At 42.5% G+C, this 14,741-nt stretch overlaps 1 protein-coding gene across 11 annotated transcripts in view; it reads right to left on the bottom strand.

Moving 5' to 3' along the window:
- The window catches only part of DAAM2 (dishevelled associated activator of morphogenesis 2), a 208,752-nt gene that overhangs the window by 110,736 nt on the left and 83,275 nt on the right, over positions 1-14,741 (bottom strand). For all 11 annotated transcript variants that reach the window (XM_040554425.1, XM_040554419.1, XM_040554427.1 and 8 more), the window contains one exon: positions 10,179-10,381. In XM_040554425.1, the coding sequence (XP_040410359.1) occupies positions 10,179-10,381 (203 nt within the window). The remainder of the gene's footprint in view (positions 1-10,178; positions 10,382-14,741) is intronic.

Below are 14,741 nucleotides of genomic sequence, written 5' to 3'. Positions count from 1 at the left end.
GCACCAGCCAATTTTTTTTTTTCTCTAAGTATTTTTAAGAATGAACTTATCAGAAACATTCAGAAAATATAGCAAAAGGAATAAGAGAAAGATGAGCATTCGCCTTGCAGACCAAATTTGCCCCCTAAATGCAATGAAGATTTGTTGTTATTTGGTTAAGCATCTGTAATCCCAAAGTTCTCTCTCCTTGTTGGAGCAGAAGCCAACAACTTTACACCGTCCGACAAACTCATCCAGCTGTTGCTCTCTGTACAAGATGTAATGCTGAAACACAGCCACTAAAGCAATCCCAATGGTTTTCCATGACTCAGGGATCTCCCTGGACAACTTCCAAACTGGGAAACTGCAATCTGCTTTCCCCTTGTAGTTTCCTTTGGAGAAGTTATTCTTCAAATCTCCACCTAGTAAACCATTGCATAACAGTGTTGTGCGCACTGCTAAATTCTTTTCAAAAGATGTTTGTGTTATTAGCCTGGGGAGCCTCTCCCTTTATGTGGTCAACAAATGATGGGAAACTGCAAAATAAAAAGGTGCCCTTGAGTGTTTTTTATATTAAAGTGCCTAGAATATACAGATGCTGGCTGGGGCTCTTCGGCACATGGCACCAGGTCCACACGTAAAAGAAAGGAGAGTTTGCCCAGGAAGGCTACAGAATCCCATGTCAGACTCCACCTGAAAAAAGAGCAAGGCAATGTGTACAACAGGATGCAGTAGCAGAGATTTGCTCCCGAGATCTTCAAATACAATACATTTTGCCACCAGAAGAATCCTGTGCTTCCTGTGACCTCCATGTGCTGCATCTTTTCAGCACCTTTTCAATCTGGCTACAGTTCTGTACTAAAGCTGGTTTAAGAAGCATTACTGTTCCCTGTTTCACACTCAGGAAGCAAACTCACGAATGCATGATACGAGTTGCGTAAGTGGGACCTAGGAAAAGGACCCTGGAAAAAAAAAAAAAAAAGAAAAAAAAAAAGGTAGCGCTCTTGAAATAAGTTTTCCTCCCAGCAAGCTTACAGCCTTTGCCATTTAGAGAAGTAGCAGTACCTAACATTCCAAGCTGTGGATAAGCGCTGTTCCCGTGCCAGGTGGAAGACATCTGTCTGTACTTCCTCTGGACTAAACATGTCAAAGACAGCAGCTGTGGATGCGGCCTGGTGCGATGAGTGACAGAAAAAGCACCTTCTGACGCCTGCCACACGCTGCTCCCATCCGGTGCTGAAGCAATGAGCAGAAGGGCCACTCGTTGTCTGCATTTAGTGACACCAACAGCTCCCCCTCAGCAGCTGCAGAGGAAGATGCCTGGAAACTGCTGACCAGAAAACCTCATACCCTGAAAAGGTGCCGCTCCATCCACTCAGCCTCACCTGTGGCACCTTGCTTCCCTCACTTTGCAGTCTTGCAGGCCAGGCACACAACAGGAGAAGGCAGCCATTTCCCACCAACACTAAAAGAGCCGTGCCAGATACCTTAACAGGTAACAATAACTACCTGAACGATAAGCAGCCTTGAGCACTGTTTGAAGACAAAATCCACCTAGAAAAGGACACAGAAGCACGACATAATTGTAAACTTCCCCCCTCCACCCCCTCAGGCTATACTATATGCTATTTGAGCGATTATTATATCTGATATAAACTATTAGATGAGCACATACAGAAACTGATTTGAATCAACACATTAAAAAGATAATCCTTACTGTTATCTACTTCTTGATTCTATCTTGTTTTGCTAACAGTTTCTCCTGTACCCCAGCTACTTTACCTCAATAGGTGTACCTGCTTACCCTGCAAAACACTCGCACCCTTTCTTTCACAGTCTTTCCTCCTCACAGGAAAACTTCATTGCCTCCCCAGCTTCAGGTGGTTACTTTTACGATGTAATTTTATTTTAAATTTTATAAGGTCTTCATCATCACAGAGACCTGGCTCCCCTTTTCTTGCTCAGATCAGACTAAATGACAAATCATTCCTCCTAAGACATCTCAGAGCTGACCCTTCTTCTCTGAGCTGCAGAAGAAACACACATCTGTCATTCAGCTTCCCTTCATCAACATGCAAGCTCTCCCTCCAAAAGCACTGCCAGCCAGAAGATCATCTTGTCCTGGCATTTCTGCCATGCCACCTCCATCTTTGCACCCTCTCTTGCCTCTCCCCTCAGCACCACAGCTACTTCATTTGCTTTGTATTTTCCTTCAGTGCTTTGGAAAACATCATCCCTCCTTATCACAATCTCCTGTCCAGTTACAATCCAGCCATCATGCTCTTTGCGTAACTCAATACTTTCCTCTGTCATTTCTCCCAGATTCATCTCCAGGTGGCTCCTTCTCACCTCAAATGATCTCTCTGACTTGATCCGTTCTCCCACCCATCCTCAGCAAACCAAATCTAGAATTCAAATGTCCTCTCTAAAGGGTGTTGTAGGACATTTAATACAGCTTTGAACAACGTAAGACACTAATAAACAGAAGTAAAGAAAGAAAAGAAACTGCAGAAAGGCAAGAACCATGTTCTGAGAAGCCACGTTAAAGGTGCAGACCAGAAGGATGTCTCTGTCCTGCTGCTGGCTCTATTTCTACTAGAGATGGCAGAACCTGTTACTTTAAGTCAGCAGATATCAAACTGGCAGGAATTTTATAAGATTGCTGGTTCAATTCTAGGAGGAAGGTAGGAAATTGTCTACTTTGTACCTATCCAAGTAGAGCTGAAAGTCCAGGGAAGTTGAAATAAATTAATTTGATCCTTCCAGCTAGCACATATGACTCCTACTATTATCATCTTTATGTTTTTTTTTTATCACTTCAGCAGCCTTCAGACTCAGTCCAGGAAGTTCCTGGCTCATCATTACAGACATAATGAAACACAAAACCTTAAATGTACTAATGATGCCTTAACAAGAGAAAGGCCAAAGCAGGCCTGACATTATGAAAGGCTTTACATTTTTGTATTATTTTTTTTTATATATAACACTGCCTAACACTAAATGCACTTGCAGCTGTACTGGAACATGGTAGTGTTCTCCAGTCAGCTGGTAAGGTATTAGAAACACTTGGGCAGATGTCTGAACAGTAAACACATCCACCCTACCAATGGCTTAAGGAGATATCATGACAGTTTCCAAATGTTCAGTAGAGGGAAGACACAAGATAGATTTCTTAGCACATCGATTCTCTAGTGCCAGGGTCTGTTCTTTCCCCTCTTTTTGCACCCCAAGCTACATCTCTGCTGTGCTTACAAAATCCCGAGCTGCTCCTTTCATGCTCTAGATGGACTATACGCATTTCCTCAATCAGGGAACATCATGGTTATCCCATTACAAACCAGCAAGTAGGTGTTCTTCAGGTGTTTCCTGTCTACTGTAAGCAAATCATACCCAGAACATATACAAAGGGAATGTTTGAACATTCCCTTCAAACATTCCCACCATGACCACAACCTTCCCCACCTCTCAGGAAGGCAGCCAGTATGCTCTGCTCGGGATATTCAGCATCCAGCAAGCCCCACAGACACAGAAAACACCACACAAGCCAAATCTCAGGCAATGCAGAACGATGCAACGCCGCTACTGTCCTCAGCAGAACCGAGCTGCTTTGTATCAGCTAAGGATCAGCAAAGTCTTGCAGTAAAGCAACAAGATCTGCAAAGCAATGTATCCCTGCACAAAAGCCTTGTAACTACACAGGTACTTTGGAAACACCCCTGGCTTCTTCACACCCAAATCTGGCATGTAAGCCTAGGTCTAGTTTTGCATTTGTTTACACGACCCTACTGATTGTCATGCACGGAGTGTGAAATATGGTTTGCTGGCTCCCATCTCATGCTCCTCTCACTGCATCTGGGTCTCACACGTCTGCAGCCCAGCAACTGCTGCTCCTCACACAGCTGGCTGGGGAAGTGGGAGCTGCCAACCAGCTGCGCCTACTGGACGGGAGCCTGGAGAGAGGAAGAGTGCAGTGCTGCGCTCAGTGCCACGAGCCTGTCACCTACTCCACACATAGGTGAGTGTGAAGGGCAGAGGTATCTGCCACAAAACCTAAAACGTAACATACCTCATGTGAAAGGATCCGAGTAACTCCAGAAAGCTGCCTGTAGTGATACGTGTTAGAATCAGGACTTGGACACGTGTACTGCACATGGGACATGTGTAAAGCAGGCCTGACATTATGAAAAATTTTCTTTGAAGAGCTGAAAGAAAAGAGGAAAAAAGAGAGGGGGAAAGAGACAGGGATCCTGGATATGTGCAATTAAACGGTTGTTTTGTTGTCGTTTTTAAAGTATCAATCTTGGACTGAAGACATAAGGGAACGTCTGTACATAACCAGGCAGACCGTGATACTAGGGAGAGTTTTTGCCTCCCAAGCCTCAGTCTCCTAATAGCTTCAGAAACCTTAAACCACCCAGTACTTTTGCCATGATTATAATAGAAGACAAGTGCATCTGAATTCATGAAAAATGTTAATCTGACAACTACAAACTAACCCAAGAGAAAGCAAAGTTTTGTGGCCTGGCCCCCATCAGCTAGGAAAGCAATCTGCTGCCTCAAAGCGCTGCCCATTTCTGCCTTTGGAGACAGTGCCTTAACATTAAGAGAGCAATGCTAAGCCTTCTTCCTGGATAGGAGCCTCCCGTCATGAAAAATCCAACTTAGTCTCATAACTTGTATTTTCTTCTAGCCTCAACTGGCATATTCTCATCAAGTGCAAGAAAAGAAGAGCAATAATTGGGGTGGGGAGTCTCCACTGGGCCAAGGCCAGCAAGTCAGAGCAGTCAGTTTGCTGAAGTCAGAGCTCATTACATGCAAATAAAAATGAAGGACCTCTGCAGATCTTGATTGCATTTGGCACTACACAACCTTCCGGACTGATTAGGTACAGTCATTCATTAAAGGAAAGCATAGAAGGGATGGGCACAGGGAATAAAAGAGCCTCATCTTACAGGAAAAATGACACAAAGGCACTTTGAAAATATGGCTGCAGAGAAAATTGCATTGATAACAACTCAAAGCCACAGGCCTGTCAGAGGTACAGTCTGAAACTGTGATTTACATGTAACACAAGCGACACAAATTAAATCCCTGTATTAAGAAAAAATCCAGGAAGAAGATAGAATGACTCAGAAGATTGATAAAGTGAAACTGAAACATTCAAACCTTGGCAACATGCCTGAATTTAAATGTGATTAAATACTTGGATCTCATCTCCCTGTGGCTCTTGATGAAGGTGTGTTATCTGGTATGTGTTGCACTGATGCCTTGCTCAGAAATTGTTTTGCTTTCTCTGATGAATTAAGTAAACAAATTCTCAGATAGTTCCATGTATTTTTGATTTTCAGTGGTCTCATTGATCAGGACCACATAGCAATTCAATGTGTGTCTTCTCTATGACAACAAAAGCTGGGGTTTCTCAGTAAGGCCAGAAAACAAGATCTATTCATAGAGAGAGAAGGAGGGAGGGAAGGAGGAAGGCAGAGAAGAGTGAAGGTTGCCTCACCCAAGTAGCAACCTACCTCTTTTGGCAACTAAAGAATGACGGGGCCCTATACGGAGCTGTCATTTCAATCAACAAGAAGAAACATAAAGGCAGACCAAGACAAATGCTGGGTAATTCTGAAGTTTTCAAATACAGAGAGTTCAAAAGTATTTATGCTGCTTGTTACCTGTAACTAATGTAGCTTAGTGGGTACTGCTAGCAGCATAAGGTCTAAAGTTTAGTTCTGGCAAAGCTGTGGAGGTTTGTAAATAGTAAAGTGGGTAAAGAGCTTTTGTGAATCTATAAAGTCAACACAACCACTTACTTAGGGGCTCTGAGGGGAGAAAAGAAAACAAACAAACAAAAAACCACAACAATCCAGGTTTAAATGCAATGTAAGAGAAGCAAAAATGCAATGTAAGAGAAACAAACCAGGATAGGAGAATCCAGTCAATGTCCTACCTGAGCTAAATACCAGAATGCTCCAATGGCTGAGGGGATAAAGGCATATATTTATCACATCTTAGTGTAAGAATCTAGTATGGTACAGGTAACTCAGATAAGGATATTATCATTCAAGTTTGCAGATTGTAGTAGTTTGATCAACTTTGAAAATGGCAGCTTAAAATGACAACTCCACTTCTCTCCTAAAATACACAATGTTGAATTCCACCTTCTCAAACACCATGACCACCTCAACAGAGACACTAACAACGGAAAAAGAGAAAAACATCAAAAGCACGAACACTTTACACTGCTCTTTCCTCTGTGATAACATTTTTACATTTTCCTTCTTTCCCTGAATTTCCAGTATCTACATTACCCTTCTTAGTATGGTCTGAGTTTGGGATCCAGTTGCTGCTGTAAGAGAGAGATAGATGGGAACACCTTTACTGTCAAGCAACCCACCATCGTAACAAACAAGAAGAGTCCAGGACTTGTAATATTGAACAAAAGGAATCAGAATCCACTGTGGCGAGAACACACTACTGCTAACAAATTTGAACAAGGAGTCGGAGAAGCATTTTCATGAAAAAATTGATTTTCCCTTGCCTTGCAATAGTTCTTCCAGATTATTCTGCAGTTCCTGTTCAGTCAATAAATCTGCGCAAGGAAAAACACATGTGCTTAGCACAGCCATTTTTGCCAGCAGGCACAAAACCAGCTTGGCACTTGCTGAATAGACCACCAACTGCAGCAGCACTTTACTAGATGGTAGTACACACAGTGCCAGCTGAGAAGAGACTGAAGGAAAAAGAATGATGCTGGCTAGAACAACCTTGACAGTCAGGTAGGGCCATTTTTAAAATTTATGAGGTACAGGGCCACTCCACATACCCTTCCTACTGTGTAGAGCTTCTCTTCCTTGCCTGTTCATTGAAGAAGAGATGCTAAAGCCAGCTCTTTTCCCCTCTTTCAGTTGGAAGCGTGAAAGTGGCCCTTTGAGGGGCAAAGTTTGTGGTTACAAGCAATTGTTTGCTTTGTTTCTTGCGCATTTAGACATGTGCAGCAACACAAATGCTTGAGATCCATCCTAGAAGTGTTCTTCTGGTTGAGCAGCATCAAGAGCAGACATTTCAGCTGAGATCAGCATCAGCTTGTCATTTGACAACCACTGACTCGGAAAGAGTCCAGTTAGGGCAGCTGTCATTCCTCGGCTGGTTGATCTGGGTGCACCCCCAAAAGAGAGCAGCCCACACATGTAAACCTGCCTCAGCTCAGATTCTTCACCAGCAGGTTTACAAGCTCTGGAGGTGTTTGTGATTCCAATCCAAATAAAGGATCCCAACATGTTCCTAATTCCTCAGTCTCCTCCTCTTGCACAACGTACATCTCCAACTGCATTTTTATGATACCAATTGAAAGACCACAAGACGAGACAAGTACCTCAAAGTGCCCATTTTCCTCAAAAAGGGGGTGGAAATGTACTGAATATTTACTGGACTGGAAAACCCATCACAGGGGAGGCTTTTCCAGAACAGCTAGGCTTAGCTCTTCTTGTCATTAACTCTTGTATAGGACAATGCCCCAGATTTTAACTGCAACAAGGGGAAAATAGGGCTTTTAAAAATTCATTCAAGAACACCAATATGTTTCATTATACCCTTTGTAGAGCAGATGGCAAGATGAGGATTTACCCTCTGGGCCTGCTTCAGGGAGCAAACACAAATGATTTCTCACTACAGATCTCAGATGATGTTGGTGTCATCATTTCACTTGGGGATTTGGGTCAAAAGGCTTTACACTCAAATCTGTCTTTTATATAGTACAAGTGCACCCAGACTAGACCCTAACAGATAAGCAGTGGGGAGGCTGGTACGCAGCACAGAGCCCTCTCAGGCACTTCCAGGTCGCTGACTTACACTGGCACATTTTACAGACTGAATCTTTCTAATCCAATTAAAATCTCATCTGAGCTGTCAATATAAATGTAGCCTGTTTTATTTTAGTGGCTCATGGAACATGCATTAATCTGGACCTGTGGACAAACCAGCCCTTCTGGGCAAATTCTGCATTCTGCTAGCCCTGTTTCTCTCCTAGGTTCTCCTACTCATAAAGCTCTTGCTGATCTCACATCACCTGCCTGCACAGGAACTCCTACGGACACACGTAGCCATCCTACCTGAATGCTTTATAAAAATGTGATATACTTCATTAACCTTCTGAAAAGTAGCACTTTCCTCTCCCAGCTCACTTCTCATGCAATGATGAGTAGGGTTCTATCATTAAATATAAGAACACAAATTTCATCCATTTTTATTTCAATGGCTTCATTTGTTTGAAATATATATGCCAGTTACAGGCTGTCAGCACACTTGAGAAGTTACAGCATAGACTAACAACTCACAAACTCCTGGGCCAAAATTTTTTGCAGATCATCATGTATACTTGTCATTACATTTTGCACCAAAAACATTATAAATCTTACCATTTAATAGACTTCCACAGGACAGCTGCAAGTTATTTTGCCACAAGCACATAGAAGAGAAATATTTGCCATAAAGCAAAAGCTAAAAGCACCCTAAATATCGCCACAAACTCAAGTCCCTCGTAGAACCTGATACCCTTCTCAGTAAGCAAAAGCCCAGCAGCAAATACAAACAGGTCTTTCACGAGGACCTGAAGGTGACAAGTTCAAGTTAGGGCAAGCCAAGATCAGGAGCAAAGCACCTCTGCTGGTGACATCTTCAGGAAGGCTAGACTGAATGCTTCAATGGCATCGGATAGGGGTGAACTTTCACACAGCTGTTAAAGCCTTGCATGTGAAAACCAATTCTTAAGCAGCATCAGAAATAAATAGCAGAGCAGATTACAGATTATGCTCTTACTCAGTGCAGATACCTGTCACCACGCACAATTCTCCAGTCAGTCAGCTGCATTTTCCAAGAGGAATTCAAGCAGCCTCACAGAGAAAGCAAACTGACTTAAATATAGACCCATACTTTGTGAACCACCCTCGTAAGAAGAGATTCCCCACCTGCTGGCTAGTCTGAAGCAAGGAGATGCCTTCTTCTGTTCATGCCCTATTCCTCCTGAAACAACTGCAAGTCCTACCATCTCCTTCCCACACCCTGCCACTGAACACTGTAAATGCTAAAACATTTTCATAGCTCCTAGAGATGTCAGAAAGATATCATAGAAAAGAAATTCATACCAATTTATTATGTACACAGAAAGCAGCTTTGACCAAAGAAATGCTTTGAGCTCAAATTGCTAGATGGTGGGAGAGTATTCTGGCAAAGGCCTTTCTATGGCTGCATCCTGGGCATCTGTTTTTTCTACATTCTTCCCTGGGCATCTGCTTTTCACCAGCATTTGAAATAGTAGCCTAGGCTAGGTGGGCAGACCATCGATCTGACAAACTACAGCTGTCCATATCTTTGATCTGACATACTATATTTGTCCATATGTTCACCTCCACCTGCATACCCAAATTATATAGCTATTTTTATTGCTACGGCACTTTGAAGCCATGCTCATACAAAAAAAGAAAAAAAAAATACTGGGCTGATGTTATGTAAGTGTAATATTGAAAGATTTTTGGCAAACTCCTCCATTCTGAGATCCAATATGCTCTGTGCTATTTCTCACTCAGTAGCACAACTCAGGCATAGATTACAGGTACCTCACTTTACGTAACCCCCAAGCTCAGAGTGATGATGAGACAGCTGATCAATTGCATCAAATGGTCATCACCCTTCTGATGGAGATTCCAAAACAGCACAGTCCTACAACCTCTGCAGTGGTTCACACAAATGCTGAACAAGAGGGCAAAGATAGCAAGGCTTTTTGATGCCAGGCGTGAATAGCAACTGGCTGCTACTAGTAATCCACAACAACATTTACCACAGAAGCAAACAACAAAGTTCATCTGAAATAACTGCTTCTTTTCATGTTTGCATCTGCTGCTGCAATAGCACCAGTTCATGGATCAAAGGCAACTGGCCGATGAAACATAATGAGCATGGTCACCTGATTGTTATGCCTCATCAGCAGTATGTTGCCAATCAATAAAACAGTATAGTCCTTATTGACTGTCAGGGATCCGTTCTCTAGAGAACTTACAAGGTTTCTTCTAATACACTCAATCCCACACCTGAAAAAGTCCTGTCAGAATAAATCACCATATTTAAGCATTTTGTTATAATTTGTTATTTTTTTTGCATAATTCATCCACCCACTAAAACATAACAATCTGCCAGCAGAAACTTACCACAAGTTCAGAGAACCTGGCATTGAGCTCCTCTGCTGGTGGTATTGGGACAGAAAACTCGAGGAACTGGAGGGGGTTGTTGTCCTTGAGATTGATTTCAGGGAGGTCACTACCTCCAAAACAACAAAGAAACCCCAGCGCATGACGATTCCTCTTCCGGGGGGCCATGATCATCGTGTATGATGCTATCTTCTGATCATGTTCTGCAGGGAAAAAAAAAAGAGGGGAAAAAAAGATGAGCAAGACTCCACCGGATCTGTGCAGCTCTCTGCAATTACAATGGTCATCCTTGGTGTAATAGCTGGGATAGAAGGATTTGAGATACAAAAGAGCACAATAAACATTCAAGCTAGACAAGGTATCATCAAGTCCAACCATTAACATGTTCTTGAATGGCAGTGTAGAATTGCTTCTCCCAAAGTTTCTCAAAAGGTTTTACTAACTCAGCATGTGATCTTCCAGCAGACATATTTATCAGTAAAGCTCACCAGCCAAGGTTGAATGCTATCGTTGGATGCCAGTTTTGGAGTTTTGCTCACTGCTACAGTAAAGGAACTAAAGTATGTACTGGAGTATTTACCCAGAAGGAATGGGAGAATCCTCCAAAGACATGCCATTTGATCAAAATAAAACAACAACACCAAAAAATATCAACTATGAAACAACAAAACAGAAGTCATTTTTTCACCACTCTGGAGGCAGACTGGCAAACATTCACTTATCCCTTTATGGCCAGGACTATTGCAGTAGGACCATTTTGTCTATCACGTTTTCAAACACACGTAACCAGTTTGGGCTGCTTTATGTATCCAGGGGAGAAATTGCACAGTGCTAATGCACGCTTTCAGATTTACATTTGAGCTGCCAGATCCAATCTTGACAGGACCCAGGCTTGAGGGGCTTTGGTATCAGGAGCGTAAAGGGAGGCAAAAGGAGGCCTGAAGTTGGATTTGGAAAGTGACTGATTTCACCACACAACACCGTTTGTGAACAGCCCATCCAAACAGGAAGCCTCCTGCCAGCAGTTTGAAAGGAGGGATCTGTGCAGTCCACAGAGAGCCGCATATTTTGCCCTTTTAAGGGACTTGTTGTTTGACAGCTCAGGGGCTTATTTGTGTTATATTTTTTAAGGACTTCACTTTTTCACTTAATCTGCAGAATAAGCCATATCTTTAGAGAGTAAATAATTAAAGCCTGTTGCGAAGCCCAGCTCCCTGGGCACAAGGCGGAGGAGCAGCGAGGGAGGTGGCAGGTGAACGGAGCCGTGGGATGCTGGATGCTGTAACTGCAGCAACACAGCTGAGCTTTGTCATCGGAGCAGCTGCTGCCCTAACCTGCCCCACAATGCTTTGGCCTGTTTGCTTGCCAGAACAAGGCTGCTTTGAGCTCTCAGAGAGACTAAGTGGCTGTGCTAGGAAAAGCACCTTTAGGTCAGCAGTTGCATAGCGGGACTTAACATACTGCATTCAGCCAGAAGCTCTCCAGGGAAACTTTGTATAGAAATCTGAGCACACTTGCTTAAGAATAAAAAAAGAAAACAAACAAGCAAACAAAAAAAATAACCCCAAACCCCCAGCCTCGATGCACTATGCACTTGGCTAGAATCAGAAGGTTTCTTTGTGCTGGACCTAACTTACCTAGCACCTCCTTTTACACACCGGGGGACACCAACTCTCATGCAGCCTGAGCTGGTATCAGGCCCTGTGCATGCCTGTTTTCCTTTGCTCTGCACGCCAGGTTTGCAATGGGTGCTATCTCTCAGCAGGACCCAACAGAGCAGTGTGATGCCACCTTCACCAGCACATTGATAAAATCATTAGATTCTCACTAAGAGAGGCCAAAGGTCAGCTTAACCCCGGAACCTGGCCTCTGACACTGATCTCACAAAAAGCAAAACGTCCTTAGTTCTAGCACAATGATGTACACAACTTAATTTCCTCTCAGTGGGGTAGATTAAAAGCCTGAGTTCTTAGAAGATTTCACAAGAGAACTTCAGAAGAAGTTGATCTTGTTCACTGTAGATCATCTCCTCAGGGACTTCTCTGAGTGCAATGTCCTTTATGGTAGCCTGGCCATGGATGAGGCCAGAACCCATTATTTTGACATACCATTAGTTTGGAAGGAACTCATACCAATGAGTCAAGCCTGATTTACATCCAGTATAACTACATTTCCATCAATTTTGTCGCAACTAAATTCTGATCTACTGTTGAGATACTTCCTCACCAACCACCAAAGGACCAGGATCCTCTGGGAGCATGAAGAGTGAATCCTCCTTGGAAAAACTGGCTCAAACACTGATGCAATAGGACCATAATAGCTTTCTTTATGAGCTCAGGTCAAGATTTTGGTAAGCACCCCTCCAAAAGAGGCACCTTACCAGTAAATAAGTACTACAGAAAAGGCCATGAAGGTCAGCATTTCCTGTGGGTTAAGTACTGCCTTGGTCAGGGCACCACAGGATGCCTTGAACTGATGTTTTATCATTGAGCTTTCATCTTAAGCAGGCTCACCAGAGATGAGCAGTCATTCTGTAGGCCTTCTTCATCCATAATACTGAAAAATACACGGGCTTGTTCCTGCAATGCTTTTATGAAATTGGTACCTGTTCCTTAGGATCCATACTTAAGACACTCAACAAAGCTACTCAACTTTGCTTACTTTGCAAAAGTACGCAGAGCTCACACAAGGAGAAGCCTTGTAGTGCATCGCTTTCATAGAACATCATTCCATTGCACAACCCGTACTCTGGCATTTTCCAGGTCCATCTCTAAGAGGCATGCAGGAGATTAATACTGACACGGAGGGGTTACATGGCCCTTCTGTATTGCTACAACACTGTAATTCTAGAGAGGTGAGGTGTCTAGATGGATTTAAAATAAAAAATAAAAAATAAAAGAGAGAGAGAGAGAGGGAGAGAACTGCTAGAAAGGAGTCCAGCATAGGTAATTTAGAATTGAATCACTGACTGAATAAATTAATATATATTTCTAGGTGGGAGCACTGTCTTTCTAAAGATTAAGGCTGCCAACCACAGGATGCAGAGAAGCATTTACTTAAGTAACTGGTTATGCTATTCAGTATTAAGAAATGTTTATTATATTTACTGTTTATCCTATTTAAGAACCAATTACATCTCCTTGTTTTTTGTTTGTGAGTATAGTTTTGAACAAAATAAACATTTTCCAATACCCCAATACCCTCCAAGTCATTATTTTTTTTCTTCTTTTCTTTCTCTTTGCCTTTTCTTTTTCAAGAATCAAACCTGGGGGAAAAAAAAAATGTGTTTCCAAGGGAAAAAGGGAAAAAGAAGGAAGAAGGGAAAAAGAAGGATGAAGCAAACATCTTTCATTTTTCAGAGTGGTAACCAAAAACAAAGCTCTCATAAAAATTCTTTTAAAAGCTCACAAAAATAACAGGAAGTTTTATATTTTTATTTTCCTAAAGAAAGATCTGTTATCTTTCAACTTCTTACAAGCAAGGCAACTGTAGAAATGAAACAAATGTGCAATTATCCATTTCTAAACACCTCCTGTGAGAATCAATCGGAAATCTTTCTCTGGAGGGAATCCCACTATTCAACATAACTCCCTTCACAAGCTCTTCTCGGTTGCATTATCTTGCCCTTTTACACAACCCGAAGAACTTGCTGTCATTTCAACAGCTAACCACACATCCTCGCCTCGTAGCGAGCCCCCTCGTGCTTCCCAGCCCCATCTGTGGTTCGACTCAGGTCAGGAGTCACAGTCTGGAACTTTGCCCAAGGTCTAATTATAACAACGTCCTCTTCCCCTGACAGAGCGTACGTGTTCATTTCTAAACCATTTGGCCCAGTTACCAAACATAATTAAGCTAATGCTTTTTTTTTTTTTTTGAAGTCTTATCAGAAGTTTTAGCCACATGGGATGGGATCCCTGCTGCACACAAGGCTCCTCTTTCAATTGCAGATTCCTAATTGTTTCTCCAGTCTCACTCATTTCTTCATTCTCTCTCAGAAATTACATTTTTCATGCAAAAATATCCTAACCGGACAGTGTTTCACAAAGAGCAAGACACCTGAAAATGCTGTGCCAGCAGCAATGCTGTTTAAGAGAGCTGAGTGAGTTTTTACCTCACTGCCCTGTCCTTCACCATAGCAAACAGCCAGGGCATAACCATAACCAAAACGGAGAAACTGACTTTCTTACCCACTATCTTTTGGAAAACAGAAGAGGGAGAACTCTGTGGGTTGACTAAACTCACACACAGCTCTGAGAAAACAGTTTGCAACATAAGGAAGCATTAATGGAAACCACTGATGCACTCTCTTCCACAGCTGAATCCCTACTGATCATCACCAGATGCAAAATGTCAGTGGGTGTAGCCTAGGCTCTCATCTACGTAGGAAGAATGGGACAGCATGATGCAGAATCATTATCTCCACTAGTTTATTCTAACAGGTGAGGAAACAAAGTGAGCCATTTCCATTTCCCTGGTAGATCTCTATTTCTACAGCAGGATGGAATGTATAAATTTGATGCAATGTTGCAGAAGTAGAAAGAAACCTGAATCTGGACTGACTTG

Source organism: Cygnus olor, chromosome 3 (assembly GCF_009769625.2).
Source record: "Cygnus olor isolate bCygOlo1 chromosome 3, bCygOlo1.pri.v2, whole genome shotgun sequence".
NCBI classification, from domain to species: domain Eukaryota; kingdom Metazoa; phylum Chordata; class Aves; order Anseriformes; family Anatidae; genus Cygnus; species Cygnus olor.
The sequence above is the reverse complement of the archived record's forward strand: the minus strand, read 5'-3'. Positions and strand labels throughout refer to the sequence as shown.